This window comes from Mangifera indica, chromosome 17, assembly GCF_011075055.1.
Source record: "Mangifera indica cultivar Alphonso chromosome 17, CATAS_Mindica_2.1, whole genome shotgun sequence".
In the NCBI taxonomy this organism is placed as follows: Eukaryota; Viridiplantae; Streptophyta; class Magnoliopsida; order Sapindales; family Anacardiaceae; genus Mangifera; species Mangifera indica.
Genome location: NC_058153.1, coordinates 6759808 through 6780960, shown reverse-complemented (window position 1 = coordinate 6780960; position 21153 = coordinate 6759808). Strand labels below are relative to the sequence as shown.

The 21153-nt window shown below is 32.4% G+C and overlaps 1 protein-coding gene across 2 annotated transcripts; it reads left to right on the top strand.

Annotated features, from left to right (window-relative positions):
* The first annotated feature begins 5806 nt into the window (after positions 1-5806).
* On the top strand, positions 5807-15392 carry LOC123199917 (nucleotide-sugar uncharacterized transporter 1). Of its 2 annotated transcripts, none has more exons than XM_044614959.1 (7): positions 5807-6192; positions 6663-6814; positions 6904-7109; positions 7197-7290; positions 8462-8628; positions 8733-8903; positions 14760-15392. In XM_044614959.1, exons 1-7 carry the CDS (start codon positions 6105-6107, stop codon positions 15037-15039), a joined length of 1158 nt encoding a protein of 385 aa, XP_044470894.1. In that variant the 5' UTR covers positions 5807-6104; the 3' UTR covers positions 15040-15392. The 2 variants fall into 2 exon arrangements, with proteins under 2 accessions (XP_044470894.1, XP_044470893.1); XM_044614958.1 differs by having other exon boundaries at positions 8462-8637.
* Positions 15393-21153: the final 5761 nt, after the last annotated feature.

Below are 21153 nucleotides of genomic sequence, written 5' to 3'. Positions count from 1 at the left end.
AAAGGTAAGGTTATCTGTTTTTATTGTGGCAAGTTAGGTTACTAAAAGAGACATTGTAAGATCTTTCTAGATAATAAGAGAAATAAGGTAGCTAAAACCGCTACTTTAGGTATGTATGTCATTGAGATAAATTATTCTCCTTTTTCATCCCCGGCTGTAGATACAAGATATGGTTCTCATACTTGTTTTAAAATGCAGAGATTACAATAGAGTAGATTGCTTGCCAAAAGAAAGGTTGACTTACGTGTTAGAAGTGAAGCACATGTTGTAAAATTAGTCGTAGGTGTTTATTATCTTAAGTTGTCTACTAGACTAGTTTTAGAATTAAAACATTGTTATTATATGCCTTTTGTTTTTAGAAACTTAGTTTATGTATCTGTTTTGGACAAAGAAAGATATTCACTTTTTATGTCTGGTGATATTGTAACTATCAGCTTAAATAATATTTTCTATGAAACAATTGAATTGCATAATGGTTTATATATTCTAAAATTGGATAATTAAATTCTCAATATGCAAAATAATAAACAATTAAAATAGAATGATTTGAGTACAACATACCTATGACATTGCAGTTTAGGCCACATAAGACCAAAACATATGTATGAATGCTTTGATAAATTAAAATCACTATATGTTTTTGATGAAACGTAAGTTTGAATACTTTGATAAATTCAAAGAATTTAATAACGAAGTAGAAAAATAATTTGAGAAACAAATTAAAATCCATTGAAATGATCAAGTGGGTGAATACCTGAGTACTGAATTTAGAGAATACTTGAAAAAAAATGGGATAGTATCTTAACTCACTCACTTGGTACTTTATAACATAATAAAGTATCTAAATGGAGAAACAAAACCTTGATAAAAATGGTTGGGTCCATGATGAGTTTTACCGATCTACCTATATCTTTGGGGTTCATGCCCTAGAAACGATGCTTTTACACTGAGTGACTCTACTGAAAATGGTGACAATTCTCACGTGTCTAAATTGTTATAGACAACTTGATACAACATATGAGTGCATGTTTATTAGATTGACTCGATTAGAGGGTATCCATATAAATGGTTATTTTAGTGTATATGAAATAAATCCTTTAAACACTGTGGGTGTATTTGATCCTTTGACTTGAGGTCATCAAACCATCTCATGTAAGGATCGGTATGGTTTGACGTTGTTTAACATGCTGCCATAATTAGAATAATTGTAAACGTAGTAATCAACCATGTTATGAGATACATAAAGTCTATGGTTGATCGATAAATGATTTATCACTTCTGAACACATAGGAAGATATCTTACATGAGAACATTGAATGATATCTATGACCACATGAACCTATAGCTATAGTGGGATAAAGTTGTAGTCCAATCTGTGGTAGTCATTGATGTATATTAGTTCATATCGAGAAACTACTAAGATAAATACATTTTTATGTTTTAGCCTTGAGAGATATTGATTGACGAAAAGATTGAATTGTATGTAACTGTGATATTGTAAAAGCTTAAGAGATGTTTACTGACACTTTATCATTCTAGTGCCTATGATGCTTTGCTAGAGGTCAATCTTGGTTTGTGTTTGAATTCAGTCTAAATCTATACACTATCAGTTTGATAAAGAGCTTATGGGTCACACGTACATAGGGTTGATTTGAATCCAGAGGCAAGAATTATTTGGTGATAATCCTAGTGTTTAGGGAAAGAGAGAAATCATTGAAAAACTAGGTTTACCTATTTGAGAGTTTCCAACGGTCGACAACAAATGCTCCTGCTAATAGGTACTAATTGGTACATTTGAATGTATTGGTTGTTCTTGGCCTTGATGACTCTTCCTTCAAAATTCTAGAAGCAGTAACAAAGAAGGAAATGATTAAATGAGTGACCAATGTCCCGAGCAATTTTGCATTGTAAATAAGATGGATGCCTTCATGAATGATCTGAACTTTTTCTTTGACTTTGATTCTTCGTTTCTTTGACGACATTGACTCCAAGGGAACATGCATGGTAATGAGTTGACACATCATTTGTACCCAAAATATGCCTAAAATAGGTTACACTTCTTATGGAACTATTGGTATAGGCCAAATGAAATTTTTTAGAATTCTAAGAGCATGAACGATTGATGCACATGTTGGCTAAGTAGAAGAATTTTGTCTAGTTTTGGTCGTTCATGCGAGACTAATGGTTATTCGTTCTTTAGTTTATGCATTTTTCATAATTCATCTATCTTTGTAATATTTTAATGCATTCCATGGACTTTGTTAGATATTTTAACTTGGGTCTTTATAATCATCAAAACACCTAGGGTCCAACAAATACATATAACCAATAATGTAAAGGTATACCTAATCAAGTAAAGTCCTCAAAGAACAAAAATCAAAATAAAGTAATTTTGGGCACTTACAAAGGCCTTTTTGTGGATTATGGTGGTGGCTATGCATTTCCTCAGCAATGAAGAATGTGTTGGTTGTGAAGTTGAATTCATTATTCAAGACAAGGTATTTTATAACCATTGGCATAAAAACTTCACAGTCTCCACTTGCTACATCTTGTTTTAGTATGTCTTAGATAAACCTAAACTTTAACAATTATGGGAGCTCTAATGAGAGGATATCCTTTGCAATATAAAAATTACTTGTCTTCATAAGGTGTGGCAGTGTCTTTTATGGTGCTATCAACTTATTCATTATCTCTTTATAAGTATTATATGTGGCGAAGTCGTATAGTAACAACGTCCACTTGCTCAAAACCAAGACGTCGTATACCTAGTGTTGGTTGTCAAAGTTAATGGGAAATAATACTTGGCAAACAATCCATGTGACAAATATGATTTAACATTACCTAAACCAAACAAACAAGTTAAAATTTGCCATCTTCTCAACATTGCTCCATGCTCGAAAATATTTATTTAGCGATTGGAGGACGACATCATTAATTTGATGTATGAAAAAAGAAGGCCACTTTATTTCCAAACACATGTGTTTGAACTTTCAACATAAGCTGAGAGTAATGCCATGAACTAGGTAAATATCGTAGTCCAGTTACTATCCGGATAAGATTTTTGAAGTATTCCTAGGAATGATTCAACATGATGTGTTCGAGAAGAAGTTAAATCCTAAATTGAATAGGAGTACCAAAATAAATTAAAACATAAGAATAATGCATATTATGTTATTCAATCATCGCCCCGTTGTGACCAATAGGATCCACTAGGCACCATTGCTTATAAGGCCAACCGTCTCATCGAGTCTAGTGAGGAGGACACCTCTGGTGTCATTATTTGAAACATTATCATATCATACATTGAATTCTCTATAGAACTAGCCCAATATCAAGTCGATAGGTTAAACATTTATGGCCTATTTGTTTTTCACTTGACTAGCCTTTTGTGTCTTGGTTGGATCTTTGAACATACTTATCAATTGTTTTTCTTTTTGAAAAACATGACCAAATGTTGAATGTTTTTCAATGTCAGAGCCTTCTCAACTTTCTTAGGTGGGACATTTATGGGAATCATCATGCTGGGGCACATCACCTTCTTAGGGCATACCATTCACCTGAATAAATAACGTTTAATGTCATTTTATTATAACATATGCAAATAAAAGAAAAAGACAATTAAAAAGAATATGAACCTACAATAGTCCTAATATTTGAACATATGAATCATCAAGTGTTGTCATCTGAGACATTATAAAGGATTAAAGTTTCTACATCTCCCAACGAAGCATCATGGTTTGTTATTGATGGAGTTATATATCTCCCCTTAAAGTATTACAACCTGTTACTAATGAAGTTTTTGCATCTCTTCACGCATCATCACTACTTGTTGTTACAAGAGTTGTTACAACTTGCCCTGCATTATATCAGCTTACTAGTCAAGGTGTTATTGTATTTGACTGTTGACCATGGAGGCATATTACGAGATGAGCTGTTAGAGACGAACCTCTAATATATTACTACAAGTAGTCCTATGAAATAAATGCCTTGCGGGGGAGGCCTTTTAAGACTCTTGATAGTGGGAGGCATAAGAGGTAGACATACATGAAGGTATATTGATGGAAATGACGCTAAAGAGTTGGTGGTTGCCTAGTCAATCTTGAAAGGTTCATATAGGGAATTGAGGGCTGACTACCTATGTAAGGGATACCCGAGCAAGGGGAGTTGGCATGGGGAGATTAGGGTTGACCACCCATACAAAGGAAACCCAAGTTAGGGGAATTGGTATGGGGAATTGGCATGGGCAACTTTTATAATTAGTATTTATGATCGTTTGTATGAATTTTAACAATCTCAAACAAGCTATGCTTATCAGGAATACAATGGGAAATCTCATAATCAGGTTACATAACAATAAGGATTGGCCTCTTGTTAGACCGATATTTCTGTAGACAATACTTGTATCTTGTCTACATGCCCCGCCATATTGAGTTAATTGTTTTATTTTATGACACCAAACACCAAAGATAGCGATTGAATGCATCAAATGCAAAAACTGATCTTTTATGATGTTTCTATCTGCCCTTAATAGTCCCATATGCGATAAATATAATGTGACAAACTTCATCTCATCATCTCCCCATATTTGTGCCTCCACTACGCTCTGGATTTCATTATAATTTAATGACCTATTCAGACCTATGAAGTATTCCTCCTTTAATTAAGGCGTTCCTAAATTATTAACATAATTTGACACCTCCGTATCATGCTCGAACAACAAACCAATCACTACAACAAACTCTACAGGGCTGAATTGAACATTAACATTGTTTATTTTGAACCAAAGTTCTCTTATTGAGTCCTCGTGGTTAATCATATGAGTAGCATGGAATGAATAAAAACAACGCTACACTAGGGCTTTTACAATTCCATAAAACATCTAAAACTTATTGTTTGAAACATCTCTCTCTGAATCATTATTAGCTTCTCTTTAATAAAACTTACTATGTCCATCTTCATCAGAGCGAAAAGGTGCATGTGAAATTAGAACGCCTTTTCCTAGTTGTTAACCGCATATTCCTGACATAATGAGAAAGGTGATAATTTATTACAAATGCAGTAACCAACAAAAAACAATAACCAACTCAAATAGATCTAAGATCCAAATCAGCAAGATAAGGTTAATGACCACGCCAACCTTGGGTTAGCCAAGTCGCTAACTCATTCTTTTAATAAAATAACAATCTCTAACTATAATAATGCTCAACTAACTAACAAATCAACCCAATCTTCGTACCCAAGCCTCATTTTCCTACCCAATCCCTAAATCTAACCAAATTACGCATCAACTGAAAACAAGGTTGGGTTGGCTAGGTCGTCAAGGGTTGGCCAACTGGCTAACCAATTCTTTCAAACAAAAACATAGCTGCCAACTAAAAATCATGCTCAACCAAACAAAAAGCAACAATACAACAAGATTTTTCATACCCGACAACTAAATCTAAGAAAACAATGCATTCATCATCAACATGCCATCAACAAGGAAGAATTGCTCACTTGTCATGCTATCATTGCATCGCCGTCGGAGTTGTTTGATGTTGCATTGTCATCAGAGTTGTTTGCGATATCTAAATGTTGCGTTGTCATTGGCTATTCTTGGTGAAGTGTTGGTTTGGAGAGTTTTATTTCAAACAAAACATGAATAATGTTAAGCAAGGATATTTTGGAGTTTCTGTAGATTTTGTGGTATAAATACAAAAGTATGATATTTATATATGGCAATTACCTTTTATGGTAAAAATTTCAATATCTTTTTATTTATTTATTATTTAGGGATTGACTACTTGCAAGCATCCCCATCGTAGTCAACAAACCGGCTCAGTTTCACCGAGATGAAACAAAAGTAAAACACAAATCACGCGCATACACGACAAATTACACTTGCTGTCTCAGTCGCAGTGTCGGCCGATAAATAAAACACCGCAATTTTCTCGTCTTTCCCCGCAATCAACTCTGTCTGCAGACCACGTGTACTCTCACTTTTATTTGCTTCAAAATTTATAAAATCCAAATAACAGTAAAACAAATATTTCACACACTTCTTTTTCACTAGAAATTCTACTATGTTATAACAAAATGAGCTGGGAAAGAGACAACTGAAAACCATGTTTAGCCGTGACATTTTGAACTTCTTGATCAAGAAAGATGTTAGAAAAATTCTGAAGCGCAAGGATAGTGATGCTGGTGAAAAGGGTATTTTCTTTCTGTTTTCACTTAATAATTTTTTTCCTTAATTTTTTTAGTTAATAATGTTTCTTTATTTTTTTGAGCTTGTATCTAGGTTATGTAATGTTGTCTTAATTTACTTAAATTACTAATTTTTTTAATTTGCTGATTTGAAGCAAAAATGGTAAATTCTGGTTTGAATATGTTTTGAGTCTAGGCATACACTAGATTCAGTTGAATTGGTGGACGAGGATGGAGATGAATTTGCATGTAAATGACAGGGAAATTAATTTGAAGCTAAGTTAGCTTCAAGGGGTTCTTTTTGTTATAATGCTAATTTCATTATTGTGATAAAAACCAAAGTATTCATACATAAGTTAATAACTGTAATTGAACTGTTTTTTTTTTTTTTTTTTTGTACATTTTTGTATGGGGAATCTTGTGCCTGAGGCATTTTGGCATATTAGTTAACTTTTTCTCACAATGGGTGAATTCAGGGAGGGCTCTAGAAGAGCTGCAAGCCTCTTTGTTTAACAGATTTCGGTCTTCGGAGGGTGCCAAGCGTAGTGAACAACATATATTTGGCCCCATTGTTGCTCTTACATTCAACTTTGTGGTTGCAGTTGGCATTATTTTTATGAACAAATGGGTTTGTGTACTAACTTTTTTACGCTTGACGGATTCTAGATGTGTGTGCTTTTGGTAACTTGTTAGTTTTTTTTTTGTCTCTTTTCTCAGGTTCTTAAAAATGTTGGGTTCCACTTCCCAATTTGCCTCAGCTTTTTACACTATTTAATGAGCTGGACCTTGATGGCCATTTTAAATGCTTTTGGTCTCCTTCCATCGTTTCCTGCCTCAAAATCGAGCCGTTTATCTTTATTCACTCTCGGTTTTGTTATGTGTTTTTCTACCGGCCTTGCTAATGTTAGCTTGAAGTACAATAGGTGAAATTAATGGGTTTCTATTTGCTGCCTCGAGTTTTTTTTCTCTGTTTACCAGTCTGAAGTTGTTGATTCTGTATACTTTTCTAGTGTGGGGTTTTATCAGATGGCCAAGATTGCTGTTACACCATCCATTGTTTTGGCAGAATTTTTATGGTACAGAAAGAAAGTTTCTCTCTTAAAGGTAACTTTTCCTTTCTGGCATTTGTTTAACTACACCTTCATGTCCACACTAAAATTTGTATTATTATAAAATGGCTTCTTTTACCACCTCAGATGTAGTAATAGAGAGTATTGATTTGCTTATATCCACGTATGATTTATAGTCATCTTCAACTAGAGAAGTGTAATGTGCTTCATTGTTAGATAGGACACAGCTGTATGCATGCAAAAGATTGCCCTGATGTATATCCAGAGTAAAATTCTTATCATTGTAAATATGGATGATGCTCTACTAACATATATTGAACTTGTTGTTTGACTCAATACCCACATTGTGTATCTATCTGAAATGTATAAGAGAATAATCTAATTAAAAGTTTGTAGGCATAATTGTTTTTAGCGTTATTTTTTGGCCACTTGTCCATGTTAGGGTCCACTATTTCCATGTTATTTGGTTGTTATGTAACCTATACATCAAGTTGATTTCAGAATTCTGGTGATAAGATGAGAGGTCTACTTATATCTTCATTCTGTTAATATAATGTATCAAAAGAGATCAGAGAGCTTAATTCTTGAAATATCTATATGTTTAATTTGGTAGAATCATTTAATTCGGAATTTTCACATACGAACTGTTGGCTGTTGTTGAAAAAGGCAGAAGGTCATCCCTGTAATATGTCACCATCTTTTAAACATTTGATGTCTTAAAGTATATATGGAGGATTTGAATGTTTGCCTGGCATTTTTCTTCTAAACCTTTCATTTTCTGCTGTATTTAAAAACCTCAGAAAATTTCAGAAATCTCCATATCATTTCTATGTTTTTATTTTTTCTGTATTTGTTTAATCATATAGTTCTATAGTAATTTAAAATATGGTGCCTAAGTTGCTATGCTCTTAGGAGGGGGACAAATATAGGCACACCATGGATCAGCAAGTTCATAGTTATGTTGGAATGCATGCAGATCATTTCTCTCCTTTCTTTTGAGAACGACCAACAGTTGTCTACCATAAAGTTGTTGAATGTTTTTCTATGCCCTAAGAAAATAGATTTCTAGAATTTCACTTGTGCTGAAGTAACATCTGACAAGTTTTAAGAATAAGTTGGTTGATCTGGTCATTTATTACTTTTGACATCACCACTCGTAACAATAAATATGTCATTCATGTGAAGCTCTTTCTGAGTTCTTTCAGGTGATTACACTTACTGTTGTGTCCATTGGTGTTGCTGTTGCTACTGTAACTGATCTGCAATTTAGTCTCTTTGGTGCTTGTGTGGCATTGGCATGGGTAATTCCTAGTGCAACTAACAAGATACTGTGGTCCAATATGCAACAACAAGAAAACTGGACTGCCTTGGCGTATGTTATGTACCAGATTGAATACTCAGACTTTCATTTTTATTACTCTGTTACTACAATATTTCAAATTTGTTCTTTACCTTAGTTGTGAAATTGTCTTTCAGGTTAATGTGGAAGACAACACCAATCACTATGCTTTTCCTTGTTTCTTTGATTCCTATCTTAGATCCTCCTGGTGTCCTCTCCTTTGACTGGAACCTCACTAACACATTGGCAATTCTTATGTCTGCTTTTCTTGGCTTCTTGCTTCAGTGGTCTGGTGCTTTAGCTCTTGGGTAAGTGACATTTTTTCATTCTGATTAAACTGGATGTGCCATACCTTTTTGTTGTGTGGTTGCAAATGTAAGAGTTTCAGTCCCTGCCTTTATTGCATTTGGTTAGTTGCGGTCTATGCATTTTTTCTATTGAGATCAGGATTCAGGGTGATAATTTGGTGAATTAAAGACTAAGACTGTAAGACTATTATTAAGGTCACATGAATTCAATGGCAGAAAATGTTTCTTCGTGACCTGGCAATTAGTTTGAAGCTTGCTATGAAATGTTTGGCCACATGATTTTTTTAAATTAAAAAAAAAAGTTTTTAAGTTCAGCTCATACAGACTTTTAGTGCCAGTATTTTTCAAATTCATATTTCTTTATGCAGTTTGTTGGAGCAGAATGTAAATAATTAATGGCTTCGTTTTCTTTTTTGCATATTGTCCACCATGTTTTTGGAAACTTAAACTGTGGCAGTCATTGAATGGGAGATTTGTTGTCCCTATCAAATTGACAACAAATTTGCTGGTCATTTATGTTCATATCACTTGAATATGCTATCCTATCATTGCTATCGTAAAGTACCTTATTGGGTTCTTATGATTGTTATTGAAATTATAATGACCACAAGAAAACTTATATTTTTGATGTATGATTTATTTTAAAAGAACCACTAGTATTAGTTATTCCATTTATTGTCACTCAAAGTAGTTTAGTGCTTTAACTAGGCTATGGTACCATTGTTGTCATAGTAAAACTCTATTGGGTCAACGATGCTTAAAACCACACCAAGTTTAGAAATGAAATTCTTGATGCAAACTGCATCCTTGGTCGCATTCAATAATCCTATGTACTTAGCCTATGTTGTAGAATTCGCCAAAGTGTTTTGCTTTGAGCTTTTCCAATAAACTGCAACCCCATTGAAACAAAATACATAACGTGACTATGATTGATAGTCATCTTTATCAGTCTAGAGATTGATATCACTATATTCTTTGACAATAAACTCATCATTCTATCTAGAAACGAGAAAACATTTTTATTCCTTCTCACGTACTTAAAAGTTTTTTTGACTATCTATAGTGATGCTCACTTGGATCCAATTATATCTATGACAGGTACTTAAGACATATGAGACATAAACCCGAGTGCACATATGGAACCTTACTTGTCTTTTCTCTCTCATTTTGTATGCTAGGACACGTCTTTAGAAAGATACATGCTTTGTGTCACAAGGAAAAATTCCTTCTTGGACTCTTCTATGCTGAATCATTTTAGCAATTTGTCTAAGAAGTATATAGGTTGCTTCTCCCAAGTCCTTTATAGAGAAGAACTTGGATAAAAAAAGTTTTTACTAACTGCAAGTTTAGATATCATTTCTAATAAATAATATGTTATCGACATAGAATATTAGAAATACAACTATGTTTCCATTGACCTTCTTGTACATAAAGGGCTTATTTTCGTTTTTGATAAAACTGAATTCGTTGATGACTTAATAAAAAATGAATGCTTTAGTTCTTTGAAGCTTGCTTGAGTTTATAAACGGAGCTCTACAACTTGTATAACTCACTAACTTTTCCTCTAAGAACAAAACCATTGTTCTATGTCTTATTTACATCCTTTAAAAGGTTTTCATTCTAGAACATGATCTTAACTATATATCAAATTTCGTAATCGTGGTATGTAGCAATTGTAAGTAAAATACAAATGAATTTTAACATTGCAATCAGTGAAGAGGTTTCATCATAGTTTTTGTTATGTCTTTTTTGAAAACCTTAGCAACTAACCAACCATCCATGTTAGTCTTCTGTAAGACCTATTTATACCTGGTGAATTTTATCCCTTTAGGTGGATCCCCTAGAGTCCATTATTGGTTCTAGTACATGAAATTCATCTTATATTTCATTGCTTTAAGTCATTTGATGATATTTGGATATGTTACAACACCATCGTAGGTCGTGGGTTTAACATCTTGTATGACCAGTACGTTGTTGTGCTAAATCATGAAAAATCCTTATTCTTAGGCTCGTGACATACTCTATCAGACCTATACAGCTCCTGTGTAGCTTGAGGTGGATCACTTGGTTTCTCTGGGTGTTGAATGACCTTCTTTGCTATATTTTTTTTGTCTTTGTTGAGCTATATCAACATCCCAAGGTCTTTGTGAACAAGATCACAGCCCATTCGACATTATTCTGTGTCAGGTGGTATTAGAGCCCAGGTTGCAATGGCTCCTCATTGTCTTAGCTCTTATAATGAGAACCTAGCTAACATTTATGACATATTTAGCATGAAGGAGATAGCAGCAGATTTTCAGCAAGATTTACAAGTCTATGAGCAATTTATATGTAATGATGCACAAATAATTCATGAGAGTTGTGATTCCAGAATTGGGGGAATGACTTGGTGATACACTTGTGAGCAAGGTGAACTTTGAATAACCCTCATAATTGAATGAAGAATCTGAAGTGAAATTAAGGTAGAAAATGAGGTAAGATCCAGAACTGACGAAAAAGTTGAAGATTTGAATGTTATTTGTATTAGATCAAAGATATTCTCTCTCCATTCAAGAGAATTCTGAAGTTGAACAAATTGATAAGATGAATGCTATCTGTGTTGATCAAGGTGATCTGCTCTTTGTTCAAAAAAAATCTAATCGTGGTAAATCCAAATAGAGAAGAGGAAAGCTTAACATGTATAATATTGATTAAAAATAGAGAAATGCAAACCAAACAATGCTTAGAGAAATTAAAACAATGACTAACACAAATTATAGCAAAAAAGGCATCATAGACTATTCAAAGAACTGCCTCCCTAAAGCCAAAGCTTCCCCATCCAAAAAGCCTCGCTAATGCTCGATGCCTCTAGGCTATTTTATTCCTTATGCTTAATAGTTTCTCCCCATCTCCCAATCCTGGTTGAGCATGTGGTCCTCACCCATGATTAGAGAATCATTTGCAATCTTCGCATTACGTAATCCCTTATTCCAACGACTACCCCTTTTTTGATACATATTCAAATTGGAGCTCTAACAGTGCTCAATTTTAACTATATCTATCTGGAACATGGCCTTCTAGTCCATCATTTTCTTGCATGACATTTGGAGTCTCTTGGTTTATTATAGATGATATGCTATGATAAGCTAATATGGAGGTAAAACTGAAAATGCTTGGGGGATTTAAATTCTAATGGAGCCTCCTATTCATTATTATTTTCAAAAGTGGATTCAAATTGACCAAAAAAAAAAAACCGTATAATAATTTAAGATTTGTAATTAATGTTTTCTGTTTTCAAAATTGTCACTTATTGTGGAACACACAGAGGTGGCAAAATTTATGTACTGTTGAATGGAGGAAACATCAAAAACAAGTTGCCTTTTATCAATGAAGGATTAAAGATTACTGAAACTTGTCTTGGAAGTGTCGGAACAAGAATGGAACCACTTTGGAAAAAAGTTTTTCTTGAAGTATTGTCTATGACAGTGCTTTATAGAGAAATTTGTTCAGTGTAAAAATATATGATTTATAAAATTTTTGAATTAATTTTATTTTAATATAGTTGCTAAGTTTATTTTATTTTATTTTTTTTTTGAAATTTCAACACTGAAGAGCCTTTATTTGGAAACAAAATCAAGAGGAAGAATTGCTGATTGGATGCTAGAGTTATAGCCAAACTGTCAACTGAAAACTAAGGGAGCTGTTAGCATCATAAATTCGGTGACGGTATTTTAATGTTACACAAGGGAGTCTCCGTTGCTGCTAGAGATGGCAACGGGGAGGGGATCTCAATCCCCATCCTTATTACGAGGATAAAAATGATTTCCCATCCCCTCTGCAGGAAGAAAAATGCTCTCCCCATCCCTGTGGGAAAAATTCCCTTTTTGTACCTGTAAAAAAAAATCTCCTCCCATACCTTCTAAACACAATATATATATATATATATATATATATATATATATATATTAAATAACAAAATTAAGTAAAATTAAAACCAACTTACTATTTCAAATGTCACAATTATAGTATATTAACTATTTTAATATGCACAACAAAAACCTAAATAAATTTGAAAAAATATAAATAATTTTAAACTATAAAGATATGTTAGTGTTTTAAGTAAATATATTAATATAAAGGGACAGGGCCGGGGGGGAGGGGGGAAGGGGGGCGGTTTGGGGACAGGACGGGATGGGACACATGTATCCCCGTCTTCGGCCTATCCCTGATTGTAGGGATTTTTTTCATCCTCATCCTGGTCTGTTTTTCCTTCCCCTTTCCCTTCCCTGTTTCTATTGAAGAATCCCCTTCCCGTTAGGGTCAGGGCCCCTAAAGTCGGGCCAAAATTGTCATCTCTCATTGTTGCTAGGAACTTCTCAATGTTGAGTTAATACATTGTGATTCCACATCAAGCATCTCATCTAATTGGACAAGTTCTTAGCCTCCAATTAGCATAGAGCACCTGTAGGAAATGTGGATTTTAGTGGTTTCATTGGTGTATGGATGAGATCACCTGGGAAAAAAAAGTTTAGCTTGGGGAATAATTAATTATAGATGTAGTACATGCTACTTCTGTTTTTCGTTGGACAATAGTTTGTAGACACATTTGTGGGTTGGTATAAGACTAAAGGATATAAATTTATTCTCCATAATTGATGAAGTGTAGTATAGCCCTGGAAAATTAGGATACTATATGTACTGTAAAGAAAGTATCGACAACTGAGTTGGAAAATTGGAATAGGAAAGAAATATATTGTATGATTACATCAGTTGGAGAATAAGCAATCAATTTTAAGTATAATTATGATGAAAACAGTTATAAGAAGATGGAAATGCTTTGCATTTTGGCAATATAGGGGGAGGCAGAGAATATATCTTTGAGTGACTGAACAGAGATTGAATATATCTTTGAGGGAATTGATCCTTAGAAAGATCTTAAGCAGAACTCTCTTATGTTTTTATTTTGTCCTCTTAAATATCTTTGGGATGATAGCTGGGGCATCTGCCTTGGCTTAGTTAGAATGTTAGACCGTTTTTTTTTTTTGACTAGGCAACCTTGTCTGGCACAGGTAAACCCCGATGCAGTTCAAACCCAAGTTTTCTTATTGGGGAATCATATAGCTCTACCACTTTTGCTAACCTTTAGGGTTAAAATGTTAGAGCTTGCTTTATTCTTATCCATTACTTTTACCTTTCTATTGTCAAGAAAAAGATATTTCATCACCTTTGTTAGTACTTTCCTTGGTCACTATAGAATTTTTATACCTTCACTTTGTAACTGGGGTCGGGTAGAAAACATGAATTTTGGGTTTAGGAGGAATGGAAGGTAGAAAGGTTTATATTATTTTTGTCTTTTAGTTAAATTTGAATGGATAGATTGATAACTTGACAGAAACACTGATAATCTCGGTAGGACGACAAATTCTATTGCTTTCAAAATTTTCCCACAAGAATGCCTTATATCTTTGGCTGCTGGAGTGTACTTCAGGATTAAGTGATGCTAACTTTCGCTTTCTTGAACTAAACTGCTTTTTCTTACTTGGGTTTTGAGTTAACTCTGAACAGTTGACAAATGATCTTGTCAATTTAGATGCTTGATATTTCTTAAATATTCTTCAAAAGGTTTACCCGAAAGAACTGTACAATTGGATACAGTTACTTTTTTTCTTGTGTTTTCAACTGATATATGTCGTTGAACACATGTAATAGCTTTTATATCTTAAAATCATACCTTTCAATGTTATTCTTTGCTTTTTGTTTTTGTTTTTGTTTTTATATCTTAAAGATGTTGGATATTGCTTTGATGGTTATACAAGCAGGTTTAAGTTGCAGTTAAATATTTGATATTGAGTTGATTTTATTCTCTTTCTCCTTCAGGGCAACATCAGCTATCTCACATGTGGTCCTCGGACAATTCAAAACCTGTGTTATACTTCTTGGAAATTACTACCTCTTTGGTTCAAATCCAGGCACAACCAGTATTTATGGAGCGTTTGTAGCTATTGCGGGTATGACTTTTTACACCTACCTTAATTTATACAATAAGAAGCCACAATCAGGTAAACCGTCTCCAAGAAATGGTTCCTTTTTACCCAAATCAAAACTGAGCAAAGAAAATGGGGGAAACCATGATGTTTATGGTACTGAAACTGTTTAATAACGTGCATATCGTGCTTGAGCAATGAGAAATTTCATCGGATCATGCATTCATAATCCTTAAATCACTTCCAGGATACTTTGCTTATGTTTATCTTAATGTGATTTTAATTAGTTTTAGTTTAGATCTAACCAAAGTGTGAAATTTGGCTGGATTAATTGCTGATGTTTTTTACAGCACAAAATTTAGAAGGGCTTGTTTGTAGATTGTGGAGTTGTTTGGTAATCTCTTCTCTGGGCTGAATCATTGTACATGTAAATTATTTGAGAGATTGTTTCCACTGATGCAAGCAATTTTATCACTCTTTCATATATGTATTCTTTGTGCTTTATTTAATTATTTAATTTTCTCTTCTTCTTGTCTTAAGAAATTTTAACATTTATCAAGTCTTTTACTGTTTTGTCTATAACTACCAGTTCTGTTGCTTGCTTGATAGATTTCTTCTGGGGTCATGATTAGCTCATGGGATTGGAAATGGAATGATTTGCTTTCAGTAGAAAGTCTTGTTGGAATGGAATCCTTCGAAGGATTCCATTCCAATACATTATTTTGATGCTGTACTTAAACCGGACTAATTAAAATCTTCAACTGATTATTAAAAAAAAAAAAATCTAATTAACGAGTGAAATCTTGAGCTCTTGCAAATGAAATTATATGCTTATGAAAATTTTATATATTTTGTATTCAATCATTGTTATTACATGCAAACTCCAAAAGTGGTAACAGAGCAATCTGGCTCATTCTATGATCCATACGACAGGCCTTCAATGTATTCATGATTACTTGGTTAGTTCTCTATTTGTTTATCAGTTTGGAGATAATAGACAGTATTGAAAACTAAAGTGGTACTCAGATCTTTATAAGCTCTGTCAAAATGTTGAAACAATTATAGTGTATTTGTCTGACACAGTTGTCTTGGGCATTACATGCAATTTGATGATCTCTCTTACATAATTTTGACTCAACTGATTTATACTTGTAGTATCTCTGATCGGGATGAAGAATTTTGACATAATTAACCACTATCTACAGTGTATTATAACCACCTCTAACTCTTAGCAAACCAATAATTAAAATGTATTGTTATTTTCACTCGAGAATATTCAAAGGTTGTAACCTTCTTGATAGTCGTTGATGTTTGGCTTTCACCTATTGACATACCAAACATCGAGACGCTTAATCTGTTAAGTCTTTTATACATGACCATTAGAATGATCTTTTCAAATCTTGTTACATTGTGGGCAATGTGAAGGGAATTATGAGTCTTTAAAAGAATCTTACTCTTCAACTCATCATCTTATGAAACACAAACTCGACCTTTAAGCCTCAATATGCCATCAACAACACTAAAATTTGCCTTAGCACCCTTGATGACTTTTAGGCACATCCGAATACACTAATCATCCAAAACTTGCGTATCACAAATCTTCTCCGATAATTGGTTGAACCTCTAAATCCCTTGTATGCTTCTACTAGCCTTGTTTAACTACAAAACAACATAACAAAATATGTGTGTGAAAATACTCAATAAATAGGTGACTTATCATGACCCCAAAATAATAAATGAATTCATCTTGGCATTCGAATATTATACTTGTGTTATTGACATTCCTAATGTCTATACCTAGATATTTTCTAACATCCTTAATGTCTATCCAAATTGAACTTTGACATCCTACCTTCCTTTCTTCAAAGGATATTGTTATTTCAAATGACTAGTCCTCAATTTATGGTATCATTCAAACACTTAGCTCCATATTTCAAACATTAAATGTCCTATGAAAGCAAATATGATATGACATCTTATATTTCTAACTACTACTGGTGTATAGAGTACATTATTTGTTGGGCTTTTGGTTGTTTAAGCATTAAAACCTCGGCTACACAAGAAATTTGGTTGTGGTCCCTCCGTTTCCATGTATGCATAGCTATAGGACTATTGACTAAAAAACCATCATTGTATGACCACTAACACCGACGTATACATGAAACATCTTGCTAAACACATGAGAATAAACCAATCTAGTTCCTTTTTCCATGAACCCCTTAGTAAAATGAACTACTTGCATGCCCTATAAGGCTAGCCAATTAGAGCGCCATGGCATGACATAACCCAGAGGCACAATGGGTCATATCGAATTTGTCCTAGCACGACCTAACATGTCATGTCTTAGTGAAAATAAGTATTTCATTTCTTTTGTTGATAATAACATAAAATAATGTTATATGTATTGCTAAGAAGCAAGTACCAAACTCTTGTTAAATTTATTTTTTACATGAATGAAGCTAAGAATCAACTCAATAAGAAGATTAAAGTGTTGCAAAGTGACTGAGGTGATGAGTATGAATGACTGTTTCATGATATTTGTACACTACACATTATTATACACGAAACCAAAATAACTTATTTGCGGTATTCAAATAGATTTGTTGAGCGAAAGAATTGATGAACATAATAAGTTTTGGGTTGTTTTCAAACATGTGGACGGAAGCCATCTTATTAGCCAATTACCTTTTAAATAAGGTACCCCATAAAAGAAAGGACAAAAGCCTTTATGAATTATGCAAAAGAAGGAAACTTTCATACAAATACTTGCGAGCATGTGGTGTCTTGCCAAAATAGTTGTACCAATACCAAAAAAGGTAAAATTAAGTTTGATAACGGTTGATTACATTTTCAGTAGTTATGCATATAATATTAGTGTTTATCGGTTTCTTATGTGTGAGTCTAACATCCTAGATATACACAAGTACATGATAATAGAATCTACAAATACATAATTCTTTGAACATGTATTTCCTTGTAGATTCATAAAAGAGTCAACTTTGTTTAAACGAACTTCTTCAAATATATTCAAAAACAAGAACAAGAGGTTGAAATGAACCAAGACATAGCAAAAGAACTAGGTCAATGAAATCTTTTAGTCCAAATTTTCTAACTTATCTATTACAAATTAGAATAGGAACCTCAAACTTTTCAAAAAATTGCGAGCTTTTCAAAAGGACCTTTTTCAAAAGTTGTTAAGAGTAAAATTGATTCTATCCTTAAAAATCACACAAGGGAACTAGTGGTTCTTCCTCTAGTATGTAGACCTTTAGGGTCCAAATGGATTTACAAGACAAATTTAAAAGTAATGGATCAATTAACAAGTACAATGCTAGAGTGGCCCAGATTACTTTGATACTTATTCACCTACGACAAGAATAAATTCTATTAGGATAATACTCGTGATTGCATCTTTACGAAATCGTGAAATTCATTAAATGGGTGTAAAAATAACTTTTCTTAATGAAGATTTGGAAGAAAAAATCTACATGGAAGAACCCCAAGGTTTTTCACCTTAGGGCAAGTGTAGAAAGTTTGTAAGCAAGTCAAGTTTTTTATATGGATTAAAATAATGGCATGAAAATTTTGATAATGCAATGATGGCTAGTGGATTCAAAATCAGTGAATGTAACAAATATGTTTATGTCAAAGAGACTAATGATGGTTATATCATTCTATGTCTTCATGTTTATGTCATGTTCACTATTGACAGTAATGCTAAAATGATCAATTGTATCAAAGATATGTTGAATTCAATATTTGACATGAAATATGTTCATTATGCTATAAAAATTAATGATTATAGTATAGTAAAAACACCATTAGATACTGGCAAACATTTATCGAAGAACAAAAGAAAGAGTATTTCTCACTTAAAGTACTCTAGAATTATAGGAAGTTTGATGTATCTAATAAGTTGTACTGGACCAAACATAACTTACATGGTTAGTAAATTGAGTAGATACATGAGTGATCCTAGAGTTAATCATCGGAAAGCAATAATAAAAATACTTATGTATTTATTGTGCATTCAAAGTTATGGACTACATTATACTAGATATCCTGTTGTGGTATAAGGATCACTTAAAAAAAAGGCTTTAATGAGGAAAAAAAAAACCTAGCAGGTAAATATATTTTTGTTAAAACTACTAATTTTATAATTTTATTGAGAAATTATTTATACTTTTGTTAACTTTTAAAGAAATTATTCTTTTAACAATGAATTTTTTAAATCTTTTATTATAAATTGAGTAGATACACGAGTAATCTTGAAGTTGATCATTAGAAAGAAACAATAAAAATACATAGGTATTTATTATGTACTTGAAGTTATGTGTTATATTATATTAGATATGTAACTGTAGTAGAAGGATCACTGAAAAAAAAAAAGTTTTAGTGAGAAAAAAATGACTAATAGATGATTATTTATTCATGAAAAGTACTAATTCATGGTTTTATTGAGAAATTATTTATACCCTCATTAAATTTTTAAAAAATCAAAATTTTAAATATTTATACTTTTTAACATAAACTTTTTGAACCTCTCACTAAACTGACAACTTCATCATTATTAAGCTAATGTATAGTGGGAACATATCTTACATAGGCTAAAATATGAAATAGATGGCATCCTTTATGTCAAAGATGGTAAAAGAAAATAAAACTCTCTCAACCCTTACTGTTTTTAATTCTATGGCTGAGCCAAATACTTGAACTGGAACTGTTAAATTGACATTCACTTTTCATTTTGATTCCCATTAAGGGTGTTTAAAATTATCCAGTAACCAAATCAAACAGATTTTTGAACAGAAAGCCAAACTAAAAAATAGATTATTCAAAAAATCGATTTAGATATTGGTTAAAAAATATAGAAAAATCGATTTTTCAGTTCGGTTACCAATTTATCTAATTTTCAAAACTGCTTAACTAAACTGAACCGGTTTTTAAAGAATTTAATAAAAAATTAATAAAATATTGAATATATTTTCAAAAAAATTAGAAAAAAATAATAAAATATGATATTTTTTAAAAATTCGATTCAAAAATCAATTAACCAAAATTTCGGTTTGGTTAATTAATATTTTCGGTTTGGTTTAAGATCGGTTAATCTTTAAATTGGTTTTGTTTCGGTTTATGATTTTTTTAAACCGAAAATTTGGTTTGGTTAAAAAAGTTGGCAAACTGGTTTGGTTAACCGGTTTTGAACACTCCTAATTCTTACTCAGAGATGTTTTACCATGGGTAAGTTTTGATAGAAAATTTTGTAGAACCAATTGATTCTAGTTTCACCCTTAAGAAATTGAAACCGACCCAAAACCAAATTCGAAATCGTATGATAAAAAATGTTTGAGTACCCATCATATAGTATGAATTAATGTAAATTAGTGTTAACTAATTGAGAATAACATTCATTAAAATTTCAAAATATAATTGATTTAGGTTTAACAATGAAATCATAGTATAACAAAAAAAAATATTATTTAATTTTAAAATAATTAAAATATTTGTAATATGTCGACTTTGATACTATCTTTGTAAAAGTACATTTATCTTATAGTAAACACATTAAGGGGGTTGGGTCAGTTCAAGTCTTCTTATTTTGGCATGACTCATGGGGGCTTGACACATATTGTAGTAACCAATGTCTTAACCTGCGGGTCGTGAAATTTGACTCAATACTGTACATAATTTTTTTTTAAAATTATTAATTATTTTTAAAAAAATTATTATATATTTATTATTAGATAAGGAATCCAAATAATTTATATGGGGAATCCAAAAGTATTCATTAATGTTATGGAAAATTACAAAAGTGATAATAAAATTATTATTAATTTTACGGGAAAACCAAAATATCATTATTTTTATAGAGAAAATTAAAAAATAGTATGAAAAATCTAAAAGACAACAAAAAATAATAAAAAATTGAAAAAAAAATAAAAAATATATAATTAGTAGGTTGACCTGTTAAAGGTCCGACATTGCACGACTCGTTGTAACATGGGTCGTGTTATGGACCTATATTTGTGGCTGTGAATACTTGTGGCTGTGAAGGTCTTAGGCCCAGCATACCAGGTGGGCTATCCAAAGTAAACTCGAGACAACCCATTGTTGTATCTATTCTATAGCCCTAAGTTTCTTTTTTTTTTAAGTGGATATAATGACGTAAACTAGGTATCTAATATAAAAAACTTAGAGTTTACTAGTGAATATGTGTTCACACTAGGAGGTGTAATTGTTCCATGAAAATCCTTTAAACATATTGTTATAGCTAGATCCACTATAGA